Here is an 18,483-nt window from a genome sequence, read left to right as displayed (position 1 = left end):
AGACCTCACCCCAGCCTGCGTCAGCTTAAACGCGTGCCTTTCGGCTACCCGTCACAGTGGATTGGCTGTCTTGCCAGTCCACAACAACAACAACTGCACTGCCCTTTTATACCTTATGTACAATATACTACCACCATCTGACATATGTGCAAATCGCTAGCCCACGAATTTTGTCACCTAAGTGTATGTTTAACATACCTATTGTTAAACACCTGTTCTACTACCAAGCCAAAGAGTTTTTTCCCTCAAGTAGTGGTCGGAATAGAATGAAAACCTTACTTCCACAGGAGACGCTGCGCTTATACCCGACAGTCCCTGTGATCCCCCGGGTGGCCTCGGAGGACCTCCGGCTGCCCAGAGGGCGGTTGCTGGTCCCTAAGGGCACCGTGCTGCTGTTGGTACCTGGCATCACGCAACGCGTGCCACAGTTTCACCCAGACCCTCTGAGGTTCGACCCTTCGCGGTTCTCGGACGGCCGCACAGGGAAGGAGCATGCGTGCAGCTACCTGCCGTTCGGGGTGGGCGCACGCAGATGCGTGGGCACCCAGTACGCCCGTCTGCAGCTCAAGCTCTTCCTGGCAGAAATCCTGAGGCGCTTCCGCTTCCTGGCGCACAGCCGCTGGGAGGACCTGGAGGATGCCTTAGTCGCCACCAGCCTACACACCATCGAGCCGGTAAGAGTCTCCTGTGTGCCTCTGCATCCATCCAGGACATAAGAATACTCTTCACCGTTCTGAATTTGGAAGTTAATAAAGAAATTATGTTCTTGTCTAGGTCCACAAACGTTATGAATATTTTATGAATAAAACCGTCTAGATCACTTATTAAATTTCTATATTTACTAAGCCATTTTGGCGACTGCCATCATCAAATATCAGCAAATTAAGATGAAACCCAAATATTCGAGATTTTGAATATGGCTGCGCTTCAGCAACAGGGACAGAATCAGAGGCTGAGATGGTTCTGCGACCGTGTTGGCTGCAGATTCCTCGACTTGCGCCATAGGGTGGTGGGGTTTCGGGTTCCGCTGGATAGGTCAGGAGTCCACTACACGCAACAAGCGGCTACGCGGGTAGCAGGGGTTGTGTGGCGTGGACTGGGCGGTTTTTTTAGGTTAGATGGTCTCGGGCAAGTACAGAAAGGGGAACAGCCTCAAAGGGTGCGGGGCAAAGTCAGGACATGCGGGGACCAAGCAGCCATCGGTATTGTAATTGTAAACTGTCGAAGCTGCATTGGTGAAGTACCGGAACTTCAAGCGCTGATAGAAACACCGAAGCTGAAATCGTTATAGGTACGGAAAGCTGGCTGACGCCAGAGATAAATTCTGCGGAAATTTTTAGAAAGGCACAAACGGTGTTTAGAAAGGATAGATTGCATGCAACCGGCGGTGGCATGTTTGTCGCTGTTAGTAGTAGTTTATCCTGTAGTGCAATAGAAGTGGATAGTTCGTGTGAATTATTATGGATGAAGGTTACACTCAACAACCGAGCTAGGTTAATAATTGGCTCATCTTACCGACCTCCCGACTCAGCAGCATTAGTGGCAGAACAACTGAGAGAAAATCTGCAGTACATTTCACATAAATTTTCTCAGCATGTTATAGTCTTAGGAGGAGATTTCAGTTTACCAGATATAGACTGGGACACTCACATGTTTAGGGTGGTAGGGACAGAGCATCCAGTGACATTATACTGAATGCTTCTCTGTTGAGTCCACAAGTAGGACGGTGTGAACATCATATCAGGAACTCAGCTGATTTTTTACGTCGTTTGGAGGGACTGAGGCTGAATGACTCTGATATTTTAGTGAGTTTCGATGTGGTCTCTCTCTTCACTCGTGTTCCTCTGTCTGATTCGTTGCGGTTAATTGAAGCCAGGTTTGGTGCTGATTTAACTAATCTCTTTAGGCATGTGTTGACATCCACTTATTTTTTATTTAATGACCAGTATTACGAGCAGACAGATGGAGTTGCGATGGGTAGTCCGTTGTCTCCTGTGATCGCAAATTTGTTTATGGAAGACTTCGAGGAACGTGCATTGGAGTCGGCGCCTTTAAAACCCGCCTGTTTCTATAGATACGTTGACGATACCTTCGTTGTTTGGCCTCACGGTAGGGAGAATCTGAATGTCTTTCTAGAACATCTGAACTCGATCCACCCGAACATTCGTTTTACGATGGAGGTGGAAAAGGATGGTTGCCTTCCCTTTCTCGACGTGTTGGTTAGGAGGAAGGATGATGGATCATTGGGACATGCAGTCTACAGGAAACGTACTCACACCGACTTGTACTTACAAGCTAATAGTTGTCACCATTCGGCTCAGCGTGAAGGGGTACTTCGTACCTTGGTACACAGGGCACATATCGTTTCTGACGCTGAGACTTTGCCAGCTGAGCTGTCCCATCTTGAAGTTACATTTCGTCAAAATGGTTACAGTGATAGACAGATTGAACGTGCGTTGCGCTATCGACCAACTGTACATCAGGTGATTGATGATAATTCTGAGTCAACACCTAAGTCTACTGCCTTCTTGCCTTACGTAGGAAACACGTCCAATAAGATCGGTCGTATTTTACGGAAATACGATGTGAAATGCGTTTTCCGACCTCCATCTAAAATTAGAGCACTTTTGGGTTCCGTTAAGGATGATCTTGGACTGCGTAAGGCGGGTGTATATCGTGTCCCTTGTAGCTGCGGCATGGCATATATTGGTCAAACTATCAGGACCGTGGAGGACAGATGTACTGAGCATAAACGGCACACACGATTACAGCAGCCTAATAGATCTGCTATTGCCGAACATTGCTTGGATACTGGTCACCCCATGTTATATAATAACACCGAGATATTGGCATGCACGTCCAGCTATTGGGACAGTGTGATTCGGGAGGCAGTTGAGATTAAATTAGCGAGCAACCTTGTTAACAGGGATGGAGGTTTCTGTTTAAACTCTGTTTGGAATCCGGCTCTCTCCCTTGTCAAGAAACAGAGGGACAGACTCAATGCTACCTCACCTGCGAATTCATAGTCTCACTATCGATAGCTCTGACTTTGGCCATCTTTGGTGGCACTAGTGTTCAGTGTGTGTGTGTTATCTTTCCTGCTTGGGTCCGAGAACCGAGGTATTAAATTTGCATGTACGCCGCCTGTCCGTTGCAGTTTGCCTTGAAAATGGCGGGGTGTTCTCCCGCCGAAATATCGGCGGTCGCTGAAAGTGTTACCTGGCTGAATTCCCGGAAGTTATTTGAAAGTTGTATACGCCAGGAGAAACTCAGGTCTCATACTGAATGCACTATCCGAAAATTACCTCGAGCAGTTAAACAGAGAACCGACTCGTGGAGATAACATCTTGGACCTACTGATAACAAACAGACCCGAACTTTTCGACTCTGTAAGCGCAGAACAGGGAATTAGTGATCATAAGGCCGATGCAGCATCCTTGAATATGGAAGTAAATAGAAATATAAAAAAAGGGAGGAAGGTTTATCTGTTTAGCAAGAGTAATAGACGGCAGATTTCAGACTACCTAACAGATCAAAACGAAAATTTCTGTTCCGACACTGACAATGTTAAGTATTTATGGAAAAAGTTCAAGACAATCGTAAAACGCGTTTTAGACAGATACGTGCCGAGTAAAACTGTGAGGGACGGGAAAAACCCACCGTGGTTCAACAACAAAGTTAGGAAACTACTGCGAAATCAAAGAGACCTTCACTGCAAGTTTAAACGCAGCCAAAACCTCTCAGAGAAACAGAAGCTAAACGATGTCAAAGTTAGCGTAAGGAAGGCTATGCGTGAAGCGTTCAGAGAATTCAAAAGTACAATTCTATGTACCGACTTGACAGAAAATCCTAGGAAGTTCTGGTCTTACGTTAAATCAGTAAGTGGCTCGAAACAGCATATCCAGACACTCCGGGATGATGATGGCATTGAAACAGAGGATGACACGCGTAAAGCTGAAATACTAAACACCTTTTTTCAAAGCTGTTTCACAGAGGAAGACCGCACTGCAGTTCCTTCTCTAAATCCTCGCACAAACGAAAAAATGGCTGACATCGAAATAAGTGTCCAAGGAATAGAAAAGCAACTGGAATCACTCACCAGTGGAAAGTCCACTGGACCTGACGGGATACCAATTCTATTCTACACAGAGTACGCGAAAGAACATGCCCCCCTTCTAACAGCCTTGTACCGCAAGTCTCTAGAGGAACGGACGGTTCCAAATGCTTGGAAAAGAGCACAGGTAGTCCCAGTCTTGAAGAAGGGTCGTCGACCAGATGCGCAAAACTATAGTCCTATATCTCTGACGTCGATCTGTTGTAGAATTTTAGAACATGTTTTTTGCTCGCTTAGTATGTCGTTTCTGGAAACTCTGTAGGAATCAACATGGATTCCGGAAACATCGATCGTGTGAGACCCAACTCGCTTTATTTGTTCATGAGACCCAGAAAATATTAGATACAGGATCCCAGGTAGATGCTATTTTCCTTGACTTCCGGAAGGCGTTCGATACAGTTCCGCACTGTCGCCTGATAAACAAAGTAGGAGCCTACGGAATATCAGACCAGCTGTGTGGTTTTAGCCATCAGAACACAGCATGTTGTTCTCAATGGAGAGACGTCTACAGACGTTAAAGTAACCTCTGGCGTGCCACAGGGGAGTGTTATGGGACCATTATTTTCACAATATATATAAATGACCTAGTAGATACTGTCGGAAGTTCCATGCGGCTTTTCGCGGATGATGCTGTAGTATACAGAGAAGCTGCAGCATTAGAAAATTGTAGCGAAATGCAGGAAGATCTGCAGCGGATAGGCATTTGGTGCAGGGAGTGGCAACTGGCCCTCAATATAGACAAATGTAATCTATTGCGAATACATAGAAAGAAGGATCCTTTATTGTATGATTATATGATAGCAGAACAAACACTGGTAGCAGTTACTTCTGTAAAATATCTGGTAGTATGAGTGCGGAACGATTTGAAGTGGAATGATCATATAAAATTAATTTTTGGTAAGGCGGGTACCAGGTTGAGATTCATTGGGAGAGTCCTTAGAAAATGTAGTCCATCAACAAAGGAGGTGGCTTACAAAACACTCGTTCGACCTATACTTGAGTATTGCTCATCAGTGTGGAATCCGTACCAGATCGGGTTGACGAAAGAGATAGAGAAGATCCAAAGAAGAGCTGCGCGTTTCGTCACAGGGTTATTTGGTAAGCGTGATAGCGTTAGGGAGATGTTTAGCAAACTCAAGTGGCAGACTCTACAAGACAGGCGCTCTGCATCGCGGTGTAGCTTGCTGTCCAGGTTTCGAGAGGGTGCGTTTCTGGATGAGGTATCGAATATATTGCATCCCCCTACTTATACCTCCCGAGGAGATCACGAATGTAAAATTAGAGAGATTCGAGCGCGCACGGAGGCTTTTCGGCAGTCGTTCTTCTCGCGAACCATAAGCGACTGGAACATAAGGGGGAGGTACAGACAGTGGCACGTAAAGTGCCCCCCGCCACGCACCGTTGGGTGGCTTGCGGTGTATAAATGTAGATGTAGATGCATGCAAGAGCTTCAGCGAATTAGACATAACAGCCAACCAGTTGCAAAATACAGGTTTATTGTATGTGAATTGAAGGTGGAGGGAGTGGGGAGAAAGCAAAGAAAGGCGATTACTGACGTAAGCTTCATCGGGACATTACGTGGAATTAACGAAGACGAGTGAAAATGTGTTCGACCGGGATTCGAAACTGTGATCACCTGCTGACTAGGTAGTTGCGCCATCCGAGACACAGTGTTATCGCATCTGCGCGAACCATCTGGGTACGCCTTGCGGCCGACCCACAGTCTCATCCAGGTCCACCTGTCCTGCGGTAAACACTGTGTTCTGGGTAGCGCAGTATTAACGCGACTGCCTAGTCAGCAGAAAATCCCAGGGTCGAATCCGAGCCCGACACACCTTTTCAATCATCGCCGCTGATTTCGCATAATGTATCGTTGCAGCTGACAGCATAGATTCATTGATTCCCTCCCCCCACATTCAATTTAGAAATAATTCAAAAGCCAAGAGCGCTTAAATACTGATTACTGGATGACCGATTTCAACACACTAAAGGTGCCATCATCGGGTCTGAATGTAGCTTAACATTTATAAACCATTTGGATATAACGATACATGAGGCAGACCAGCTGATATAAAATCATTGTCTCAGGAATAAAAAATTAAAACTGCTCTCATGGTCATTCTGTCCTATCAGATATCTAAAACCGAAGTCACAAGATAAAACTATTTGGTACATGACCGCTGCTCGAAATAGTTTTATCTTGTGACTTCGGTTTTAGATATCTGATGGGACAGAATGACCATGAGAGCAGTTTTAATTTTTTATTAATAAGACAATGATTTTACGTATATCAGCTGGTCTGCCTCATGTATCGTTATATCCAAATGGTTTATAAATGTTAAGCTACATTCAGATCCGATGATGGCACCTTTAGTGTGTTGAAATCGGTCACCCAGTAAACAGTATTTAAGCCATCTTGGCTTTTAAATTAGTTCTACAACAGAGTCATCGCCCCACAACACACTATGTGTTCACTGCAACATTCAATTTACTTGTAATACACTCCTGGAAATGGAAAAAAGAACACATTGACACCGGTGTGTCAGACCCACCATACTTGCTCCGGACACTGCGAGAGGGCTGTACAAGCAATGATCACACGCACGGCACAGCGGACACACCAGGAACCGCGGTGTTGGCCGTCGAATGGCGCTAGCTGCGCAGCATTTGTGCACCGCCGCCGTCAGTGTCAGCCAGTTTGTCGTGGCATACGGAGCTCCATCGCAGTCTTTAACACTGGTAGCATGTCGCGACAGCGTGGACGTGAACCGTATGTGCAGTTGACGGACTTTGAGCGAGGGCGTATAGTGGGCATGCGGGAGGCCGGGTGGACGTACCGCCGAATTGCTCAACACGTGGGGCGTGAGGTCTCCACAGTACATCGATGTTGTCGCCAGTGGTCGGCGGAAGGTGCACGTGCCCGTCGACCTGGGACCGGACCGCAGCGACGCACGGATGCACGCCAAGACCGTAGGATCCTACGCAGTGCCGTAGGGGACCGCACCGCCACTTCCCAGCAAATTAGCGACACTGTTGCTCCTGGGGTATCGGCGAGGACCATTCGCAACCGTCTCCATGAAGCTGGGCTACGGTCCCGCACACCGTTAGGCCGTCTTCCGCTCACGCCCCAACATCGTGCAGCCCGCCTCCAGTGGTGTCGCGACAGGCGTGAATGGAGGGACGAATGGAGACGTGTCGTCTTCAGCGATGAGAGTCGCTTCTGCCTTGGTGCCAATGATGGTCGTATGCGTGCAGGTGAGCGCCGTGCAGGTGAGCGCCACAATCAGGACTGCATACGACCGAGGCACACAGGGCCAACACCCGGCATTATGGTGTGGGGAGCGATCTCCTACACTGGCCGTACACCACTGGTGATTGTCGAGGGGACACTGAATAGTGCACGGTACATCCAAACCGTCATCGAACCCATCGTTCTACCATTCCTAGACCGGCAAGGGAACTTGCTGTTCCAACAGGACAATGCACGTCCGCATGTATCCCGTGCCACCCAACGTGCTCTAGAGGGTGTAAGTCAACTACCCTGGCCAGCAAGATCTCCGGATCTGTCCCCCATTGAGCATGTTTGGGACTGGATGAAGCGTCGTCTCACGCGGTCTGCACGTCCAGCACGAACGCTGGTCCAACTGAGGCGCCAGGTGGAAATGGCATGGCAAGCCGTTCCACAGGACTACATCCAGCATCTCTACGATCGTCTCCATGGGAGAATAGCAGCCTGCATTGCTGCGAAAGGTGGATATACACTGTACTAGTGCCGACATTGTGCATGCTCTGTTGCCTGTGTCTATGTGCCTGTGGTTCTGTCAGTGTGATCATGTGATGTATCGGACCCCAGGAATGTGTCAATAAAGTTTCCCCTTCCTGGGACAATGAATTTTCGGTGTTCTTATTTCAATTTCCAGGAGTGTATATCAGAGCTGCGGAGTCCAATGATGTCTATTATTTCCGATATGTCAGAATGAACAGACACCACGTATACATATAATATATTAAACCTGGACCACTGTTTCAACGGTTTAAAACCTCCTTCTTCAGGAGATGTAGTACCTATTAATGAGATTACGACATTGTGTATGAAACAGAGATAGTAACATTACAATAAAAGAATTACAGGAAATGTTACAAATTTTTTTTTGTTGAAGCTTACTCACTTTTAATCACATTATCTTAGTCAATGCGGGATTAGTTGAGTCTGTCTGGTACATGTCATCCACTTAATCACCATTTAAAGTATGTTATACAAAAGTAGTAGCCGTCTATTGTGCGGCTTTGTCGTAAAACGTTCAAATTTTTTAAGTGTCATATATTTGACGCAGGATACAACAACATATAGTGTGAAACTTGAAAGATCAGTACACAACTGACATTTCAATATAAAACTTGACATCACACCCTATAGAGCGTCAATATGTCACGTTCAGAGCTAGTGACATGCGCTGACTGGTTGAAGAGCGAAGGCACTGCCCTCAAGTTACATCTGGTAGGTGGCGAACCTGCGTGTCCTATATGCGTGTAGCTGCAATGAGCCGCTTGTGTGATTTCGTTAGTAGGCCTACATTTTATTAACTGAATCAACATATTAATAAACAGCTGATAAGAGGGAGAGAGGAGGGGCAGGGTTAAGCAGAGATTCATTAAAATCATGTGGCTTATAAAGAGCCCGCTGGCTCAGGTAAACATACTATCAGAGCAAAACTGCTTGAAGGGACGCTATCATTGTACAAGAGACCCAACACTAGACGTATCCAACTACCACCTGTCGTTCTGGACTAGTGTAAAAGGACACACTGTGACAGAGAATCTGCATACAGTGAAATACAAATGCAAATTGGGAATAGAAAGGGGGGGGGATGGAAGTAGGAGGGTAAATGATCACTTGTCAGGCATCATGCTACGGGGGATGGTCGTACTGATAAAGCATGCTATATGAACGAATGAACTAGGAACAGGATGTTATAAAATAAAGAATGGAATAGTAAACGAAGCCTCAGTAACCACCATATACGCCCAGAAAGCACGATGTTATAGGTAGAATAAAAACACGCTAAAATAGAAAGAGGTGGGTGGAATAGGTCTAAGATGGTATATAACTAAAACGTTGAATAGCAGCCATTTGTGGACGACAAAGGGCGTTGTAATACAACAAGAGACGTATTCATGCTGAACTTAGAATTCTGAGGAAAATAAATGCTATGTGGAAAGCAGCAGCGATCTGTCAACATGACCGGCGAAACGATGGTCAAGTTTTAATAAACCTGTATTTTGCAACTGGTTGGCTGCTATTTCTAATCCACTGAAGCTAAAAAATTTTTCTTGAAGTTCACTTGACAAAAAGCTGATAATTTGCTGAACAAAGTTCAGTGTCAGTGTTAAAAGTCTTTGCCTTAATAAGGGCATCAACTACCAACTTGGCTCAAAAAAATTATGCAGGGACACACGTTCTAGCTGAAAGATAATGCTGTTGTGGGGAACAATGTTTAAGATTTTTTTCACTCTTCATACGAATAAAATTACAGAGAGACTAACTTACAAAGATTCAAAGTCAAGATACAATTACATGAGTTAAGAGAGGCGCTACTGCTCCGTGCTACACAGCCACATTGATGATCTGCAGTACAGTGTTCTTCCCGCCAGCCTAAACACAGTGAAGACCATCAGGATTCCTTACATGTCTGCGGGTTTCTAGCACGTAGGACCAAGATCATCTCAGTACCCCAAAGTGGGTTTCTTTCATGCCACTTATCTCCTGCAAGGAACTAGAAGTAAACACTATCTGCATCGGCCAATTCACTGCGAAGCTGATCATGGTGCTGCACTTACCGGAAGACTTCCCAAATATGCAAAGGACAATCCACGCTGCATCAACATGATCAATGTATCACCTGTTCGAAACTGAAATATATAGACATTGTTCAGAACATTAGAAGATCGTTGGATCGGTCGCTGGAGGAACAGAAAATTGCCTACACGCTCGCTATACTTAAAACGACTGCACTTTTGTAAGTGGGAAAAACTAAAATAAGACTACCAGAATACACAGGTGACTTCCGAAAACACAGAATGCCGTGTAAAACATTCCTCCGCTGTTGCAAATCCAGAGGAGTTTCAGCGTCCAGTACTGTATGTCTGGAGTCTCTTTTAGTGTTACTATCACTCTGGGCTGATGAGGACCCCAAACGCTCGAGCACTACTGTGGAATGGATGGCACAAGTGTCCTACGACCAGTCTCCTTTACAGATGAGCTACCGCTTTCTTAGAATTCTCCCAGTAAACGAATGTGGACAGTTCGCCTTCCCTACAACCGAGTTCAAGAGGTCGTGCGCTGTGTAGTGTTACGTTTAGATATTTAGTCGACATGACTGTGTCAAGCAATTAATGCTGTATTCGAGCGTTACACGACTGCTTTTTTTCTGCTAATCTGCATCAACTTACATTTGTATACATTTACAGCAAGCTGCCATTTAGTACACCAAATGTAAATCTCGTGTAAATCATCCTCTGCAAACAGTCGTAGACCGCTGCTCACTCTGATACGCCACACCAGGTATGTACATGCAGGACGTGAGCGGTCCTGTCACACATCCCTGAGGCACTTTGGCAGCGAACACTCGCCGTCCGGGATAACGCGCTGGATTCTGTTACTTAAGAAGTCTTCGAGCCACTGTCATATCTGAGAATCTAATCTCTATGCTCGGACTTTTTCTGGCGGTCTGCATAGGGGACACCGTGTCAAACGATTTCCAGAAATCTAGGAATACGGAATCTGCCTGTTGCCCTTAATCCATGATTCGTGGGATATCGTGCGACAAAAAGGCAAGCAGAGTTCCCCACGAGCCACTCTTTCTAAATATGTGCTGATCTGTGGGAAAAGGTTTTCTGTCTCAATGAAACTTGTTATATTCGGAGTTAGTATAAGCTCAAGAATTCTCCACCAAACCAATCTAAGGATATCCGCTTGTAATTCTGCTGGTCCGTTCTGTCACCCTTCTTGTACGCGGGAGTCACCAGCGCTTTTTTTTTTTTCAGTCACTTGGGACGTTGTAGTAGGCGAGAGATACGTGATGATTGTAAGCTAAGTAAGGGGCCACTGTGGAAAAGCACTCTCTGTAGAACCGTATGGGATTCAATCCGGCACTGGCGACTTACTCCTTTCCAACTCTTTTAGTTGGTTTTCGGCACCAGAGTTATCTATTTCTAGCATCCTGGATGACAGTAAAACGGTGGTACGTCTTCACGATCCTCTTCCATGAACGTTATTTTAAACGTCAAATTTAAAACTTAAGGTTTCCTTTCGCTATCTTTAGTTGCCACTCCAGACTGTTCGACGAGCGACTGAATAGCAGCCTTCGACCCGATTAGCGATTTTATGTAGGATCAGAATTTTCTCGGGTTTCGGCAACGTCTTTAATTAGTGTATGACGGTGGAAATTGTTGTACTCTTCACGTATCGCTCTTTTTATAGACACACGAACTCAGTTTTTCCTGTTGAAATTTCCGTGCTCTCCTTTTACCGGGAAGGGAACAGTCTCTGTTTAACCAGAACTTGCTAAATTAATTATTATACCACGATGGGTCTTTTCCACCCTTAATCCACTTACTTTGCAACGTACGGGGTTATAATCTCTATAAAAACATGCTTACTTATTTAGTGCCATCCGACTTTGGCTCTGTTTAACTGCGCGAGTAATACCCCCAGTACCGTTTCGATCAATTTTGAATAATAATTTCTGTTAATAAAAACTATTACTCTCAATAAGTGGTTTACTACCTACGGAAATTATAACAAGTTTAATTATGGTGTGTAATCAAATCACAAATTTACTAATTAAAACAGGATGAGCAATGTTACTAACCTAAGACATTACAACACCAATCAAATTAACTTCTTAAATTAACTACCATACCATTGGCACAATGGATACTCTATTCCTTATCGCGCCCCTTTCCCTAAATTATGTTGGTTGATACTCGTCACGCAAGTCGTTGTTCTACTGAAGCTCCACCTAGACGGACGCAGGGTGAGAGAGCTAGCAAAGAGCTAGTGTAACACGTACCCATTTTCAAGTACAGACCCCTACTTTGCAGCTGTTTGCACTAATATCACGGTAATTCAGTGTGAAGATCACGACGGTCGTCCCAGGCACCGGCGTGATGTCGTCTTTCCTCTCTGAAATCTCGACTTTATCTGAAAACGTCGACTTGATTTCCGTCTGAAAAATCCTGACGTAAGTTGGTCAACTGCGGAATCCGTCATTAGTCGATACACAGTCTACTTGCTCAAATATCAGTAGTAGTTGTAGACTCGTGTGCGCGGCAGAAAAGGAACACTTAATGTTGCACTCGAACGCCACAAGTGGGACAATTCTGTTTTCTCTTCTCAGTGCAACAGATTATTCTGCTTTTGTGGAGATGTATGCACTAACTCTGAAAAACTGGGGAGGGATCACTGGTCGCAATGCCAGCAATATCTCCAAACCTAACTGTGTGTAGGCCTCCACTCGCAGACGAGACACTCCGTGTCTGCCCAGCACCGCACCAGAAACTAGTGTCTTCTACCTCTTGTTGCCGTCAAACTTTCCAGTTCCTCTCACATGTATCCCTACGCGTTTTCGGCCAATCAGAACTCTGAAATTTCTCGCGGTTCTCCCACCTTTCATGGGCGCGCCGTATTTGTGTCCCATTCCAATCGCTGTATAGGCGCAACGGCGTGAAGCAGTCTCTCTGTGTCTCACGTGTACAATCTCTCTCTGTCTCTTCCTCCTGTGTGGTCCCAGGCTCGCCCAGTGCCCACGTCGGCCGCTGGCGACACTCTGCAAACAAAGAAGCCGCCTTGTGAAGCTCCGGCCTCCCGCCGGCTACCTTGCTTGATCCACAGCTCAAACAGCTCTTTCCTGTGTCCGTTCAAACTAACTTCCCGACGATAACATGAAAAGTTCTCAAAATCTTACGTACCAGTATGAACCTTGGTTTTGCTATCAGTATTATTCTGTGCAACAGCTATACCTGTCTGCGTGGTATTTGTCATTTACTTTCTGAACCAATCTCATGTAAGGTGCTAAAATTTGCCACCTTACAACTCTGCACATACTGCTCCAGAGCGCGATATACACTGCCGGAAAAAAAATCCAACACCCACAAGGACTGGATCGGTTTCATCACATGTGTATCCTAATGGTTTTAGTGTCAGTGTTTCGTTTGTGATGATCATCGGCGATCGGACGGTGTTCAGAGCGCCTCTCTGTGCACCCTCTGTGTTGGCACTACAGGCGATAACTGTGCTGAATTTAGAGGTGAGCAGTGTATGCAACAATCATTTTAGGGTAAAACCGTGCCCCTGTTGAACGGCTACAGCCGTTTGAACGGTGTCTCATTAGAAGTATGCGGGAAGCTGGATCAACGTATCAACGAATTACGACACGTGTTGGGCATAGTGTGGCGGTGGTGTGGCGCTGATTTCAACAGTGATCTGAGGAACATTCCCACATATTTGGACCATATTCTGGACGTCCGCTGCCACATTTTGCGTATAGCTGTGGCCTACCAAACGACATCCAGGGCATAAATCCAGAATTTGTTGCACCTGCTGTATCACCAAGGACAATTGAGGGCCACCTGCTTGCAGCAGGACTATGCACATGTGTGCCTCTGGCCAGGATAACGCTGCCGCCACGACACCGCCAAGCACAGGTACTCCGGCGTCGTGAAAGCGTCGACCGGAGAGCAGGATCTCACTCTGTTATCTTCAGTGATGAAAGCAGATTCTGTGTCTATGCTAGTCATTGACGTACACGTGTGTGGCACAGATCTGGTGGGCGGCCAGTTCCGAAGTGCACTCGCCCACCCCACAAAACACAGGGCCGGCGCCGTGCTTCATTATGTGGGGCCCATTAGCTACAACTCACATCCAGATCTGGTGTTCCTGCAGTGTGCAGTAACCATCGCCCGCTAGATTCCGCAGTTGTAAACATGCTACTGTCCTTTCATAGTCGGGAAGGTAATGTGCTTTTTCAGGAGGAGAATGCACATTGGCATACGACTGTTGCGATGCGACATTATCTTCAAGGTGTACAACAACTCCCCTGACATCTCTCGCGAACTGAACATGCATGGAGCATGGCGAAGTGGGAACGCACTCATTCACCAGAGCCTGCAAGAACCAAATCCGGGTTGCAACGAAAGGTGCAAGATGCTTGGAACAATCTTTTGATGGATGTCATTTGACACTTTTTATGGTCGTTTGCATGCGAGAATGCACCCCTGCACTGCTACCAGAGGTGGGTACATTGTAGATGTCACAGTTTGCTTGATGTCTGCGAACCCATGACGTAATACAGATGGTGAATAGAAATCATTCGCTTCTGTATAATTGTCAGGAATTTCATCATTTAAACATTTTATCTCAAAATTTAGATTAGGTTCAGCATCATTGGGGGGTTACTCTTTCTCATTGCACGTGACAGTCATAAAGGAAGGTTTAGGATTTGTATCCTCTTCTTGCCGTGACTTAGTGATATAACTTTTATTAAAACATCTCAGCCTTTAAATAAGAGAGAGAGAGAGCGAAAAACGCTTCAAATCGCCCCCAACGTGGACCCATCGGATAACTGAAATTTCGGTGTAAAGGATTAAAGAAGTTTTTTCTCTTTTGCACGTGACAGGGTTAACAGATGTCGTTGGAAGCAAGAAAATTGATCTAAAGCCAAAATGTGAGATAATTCATAAGTGAACGACGTAATAAAAGGATAAAAATCTTTGTAGTTGATGTACGACCAGCTTTATTGCATAAAAAAGTTGCAAAACGTTGGAATAAGGTACAGACACCTTAGTTTGATCCCTGCATTTTGTGTTGCTACTACTTTTAAAACATTGCCTTAAAGAATTTTGACCTACTTATATATATATATATATATATATATATATATATATATATATATATATATATATATATATATCAGATGTTTTTAAGAGCAAAAAGTAAGTATTTATAAAGCTCATAATTTAAGAAAGTCATACGCAACATGCCCGCTATTAAACAGTCCGTGAACAAGATGGATGTACGTTTTCGTTAAGTTAGTTTTGCTGAGTGGCATTTCATTAAATTATTCTTGGTGCTATGTATGACAGGATTTTAGTAACATATGTTACTGTATAGTATGACCAAATTTGGCAAAATACAAATTGAGCATGGATAATACAGAGAACTTAGGTACAGGTGTGAATGCCGATGGCGACAGTGTCTTTGATCCAACAATGTAAAAGGTGGGTTCTGATAATACACAGACTGAATCACAAATGCAGTCTGCGTCTGCAGAGAAGATTCCGGAAACTACTGAAGGTTGTGACCCGTTAAGGACTTCTCCAATAAATTAGCTAATATGTCGAGTGAAAATTTTCCGTGTTTGGCAAAGAAACAAACCTATCAAGTGAACGCCAATTGCGCCCGCCTAGCGATTGGATAGGCAGCCCAGATCAACAGAATTCTTGATCGAGTTTCAAAAACGTGCCCCCAGCAGATAGTAGGAGTCTTGATCGAATCTCTAAAAAAAAAGGCTTCAACGACTGATCAGAATTTAGGTTTTCAATAACTGTTAAGCAGCAATGTCTTACTTAGTCTATTACATAAAAATGTTTGTTTTGGTCGATCCAAGGTCAGGATGCATTTGAAAAGATAAAAGCCTCTTTCGTTTCCTCTGAGATTTTACACCATCCAGGTATGGAGACAGAACTTTTCATCGCCTCAGATGCAGCGTACTTGATATGAGAGCTTTCTTATTTTGAATTATAGAGTATGATGGAAAAAACAACGTAAACATTATCAGCTTCGCTAGTAGGGTGAAAGATCTTAATAAATGATGGAGTTAGAAGCACTTGCGGCAGTATGGTCGTTCAAAAAGTTTCATTATTACTACTACGGCAAGAAAAAAGATAGATCTTTTGTGATCATCAGCCCTTGAACTTAATGTTACCATCCAAAGACTTACACTGAAGATTATCTATATGGTTTCTATTTATATAGGACTACGTTCTTTTAGTTGCACATATGAAAGGTAAGGGCAATGTCGCTAGCGCTCTTTCTAGGTTACCTCAAGCTCTTCCATAATGTGTGGAGATAACTGGACAGATGTCAGATTACAAGGTGTTGCTGATGATATTATCAGAACATAGGCGTCATTGTTTAAAGCTGTGTAAGGATACGAAAAGGCTACAGGTTGCAGATCCAAGGTGGAGAATTGTAAGACAACTGCTGTTACAACAGCCTTAACACAAATTGGCATCATATTACAAGGTTTATAATAACGTATTGTTTTACCGACAAGGTATAGATTCAAATGTATGGTGTGTATGCATTCCCTCTGCTATGCTAAGATAATCTTACTTGGTTTACACACTTAGCTTGAGGGTATTTTGGAGAGGAGTAACGCAAAAGAAAGTTTATCCTACACTGATATGTTCCTAACTCACATAGACATAAACACAGATTATTATCTACCTACACTACTTGTCAGAGGCTACATCTTTAAAGGTTTCTAACACAAGACAGGTACATCCCATTCTAACGTTTACGCCTGGAGAGAATTTGGCCATTGATGTAGCTTGATCCCTTCCACAGGCAAGAGGCGGCGTTAGACACCTCGTTAATCTTTTCTTTACCAATTATGTTAGATTATATGCATCCAAATGTACAAATGCTGGTACAGTAATCAAGAGACTGATGGTTATATTCCAAGACTTGCCAAATCTAAAGCAATACTCCCTGATAATGCTTCCAGTTTTACCTCAAATGTACGGAGATCATTTCTGCATGATCAGAAAGTTAAACAGATACCCATCTTGAAATTTCATCCAGAGTCGAACCTGACAGTAAGGGTATTTAGGAAATTTAACCGCTTCATTAAGACTTACAAACCACGCCAACAAACAACAAACCAAATGGACTGAATATGTCATTTCATTTGAGCCAATTGTAAATAACTTGTCGCGTGCTACGACACAACGAATTCCATATGTAGTTTACTAGGTACCTGTTAAGAAAAAAACGAGTAGGTAGACTCTCTTCCACGCAAGCTTGGTACTGGTGTGACAAAGGAAGATTCGTTGAACATTGATTCCAGTCACAGCCACAGCAAGTTTATGTAAGTCTGCCAAAGTATTGGGACGTATACAAAATTTCGAGGTAAGTGAAAAAAATATTCTCCTGAGGACACATGCTAAACCCTAACTGATACACAAGAAAAATAAGAACAGTTGCATACTGAGTCCTATACGAATATCTGAATCCCACATGAAGGTCGCACCTGGTAGTCTGTTCACATTCTAGTAGAATAAAATGACTTAATCGCCAAGAGGATATTAAGAAGTATCTGCAATAAAGACTTTCATTTGTACTAATATCTGTTACATCATGTCATAACTAATATATTATACGTATAAATATTATGTATTTAATTGTGTATAAGTGTGTAAAGATCATTTTGTACCTTGGTTCAGGAAGTACAGACTATACTTTTCTATGGAAGTTATGTGAAATATGAATAGCATATAGCTATTTGTGCAATTCACCATCTATACATATTATAGGTTCTGAAGTCAATATTTCGTAGTATATAAGTGAGAAAAGTACTTGAGCTAAATTACCAAAACTTATATATTTATCTAGAAGCTATGTACACATTATGCAGGACTGACCAGTAACAGAAATGTAAGCAGTTTGTTTTAACGAAATTGACATAGTGGGTGAGGCTGGACACAATTTCATAATGTACTACGAAGTGGTTTCAACTCATGAAGTTTTTAGATTGTGAAATGTGAATCTATGAACCATCAGTACACTACGTACGTCATGTAATTCAAAGATCTTAATGTACAACAGGGATATGCACAAGTGTATCAATGAGTAATGAAATGTGGATACTAAAATAACAGTTTCGCTGTCAAGGCCGCGAGTTATGTTTACAACGCACCACAAATGGCATATAAATATAAAACACTCGCTAAATAAGTAAAATTCAATATATAAATATTTCTTCAATATGAATTAAGATTTAGGTATATTATTTTATTGAAATGATAAAAGTTCCTTACTTTACTAAATAAGTAAATCTTGGTCCTTTTTCATATTCGAAGGAAATAAAGTAATGATATTAACTATAATTATTGCAATGTTTGGTGCCGGCCGCTGGTGGCCAAGCGGTTCTAGGCGCTTCAGTCTGGAACCACGCGACTGCTACGGTCGCAGGTTCGAATCCTGCCTCGGGTATGGATGTGTGTGCTGTCCTTAGGTTAGTTAGGTTTAAGTAGTTCTAAGTTCTAGGGGACTGATGACCTGAGATGTTAAGTCCCATAGTGCTCAG

At 43.9% G+C, this 18,483-nt stretch overlaps 1 protein-coding gene across 1 annotated transcript; it reads left to right on the top strand.

Moving 5' to 3' along the window:
* The first annotated feature begins 266 nt into the window (after positions 1-266).
* Positions 267-716, top strand: LOC124716717 (cytochrome P450 4g1-like). Its single transcript, XM_047243260.1, has one exon. The coding sequence runs from the start codon at positions 267-269 to the stop codon at positions 714-716; it is 450 nt and encodes a 149-aa protein (XP_047099216.1).
* Positions 717-18,483: the final 17,767 nt, after the last annotated feature.

The sequence above is a fragment of the Schistocerca piceifrons genome, chromosome 9 (genome assembly GCF_021461385.2).
Source record: "Schistocerca piceifrons isolate TAMUIC-IGC-003096 chromosome 9, iqSchPice1.1, whole genome shotgun sequence".
Lineage (NCBI taxonomy): Eukaryota > Metazoa > Arthropoda > Insecta > Orthoptera > Acrididae > Schistocerca > Schistocerca piceifrons.
Note: the sequence above shows the minus strand (reverse complement) of the source record. Positions and strands in the feature narration are given on the sequence as shown.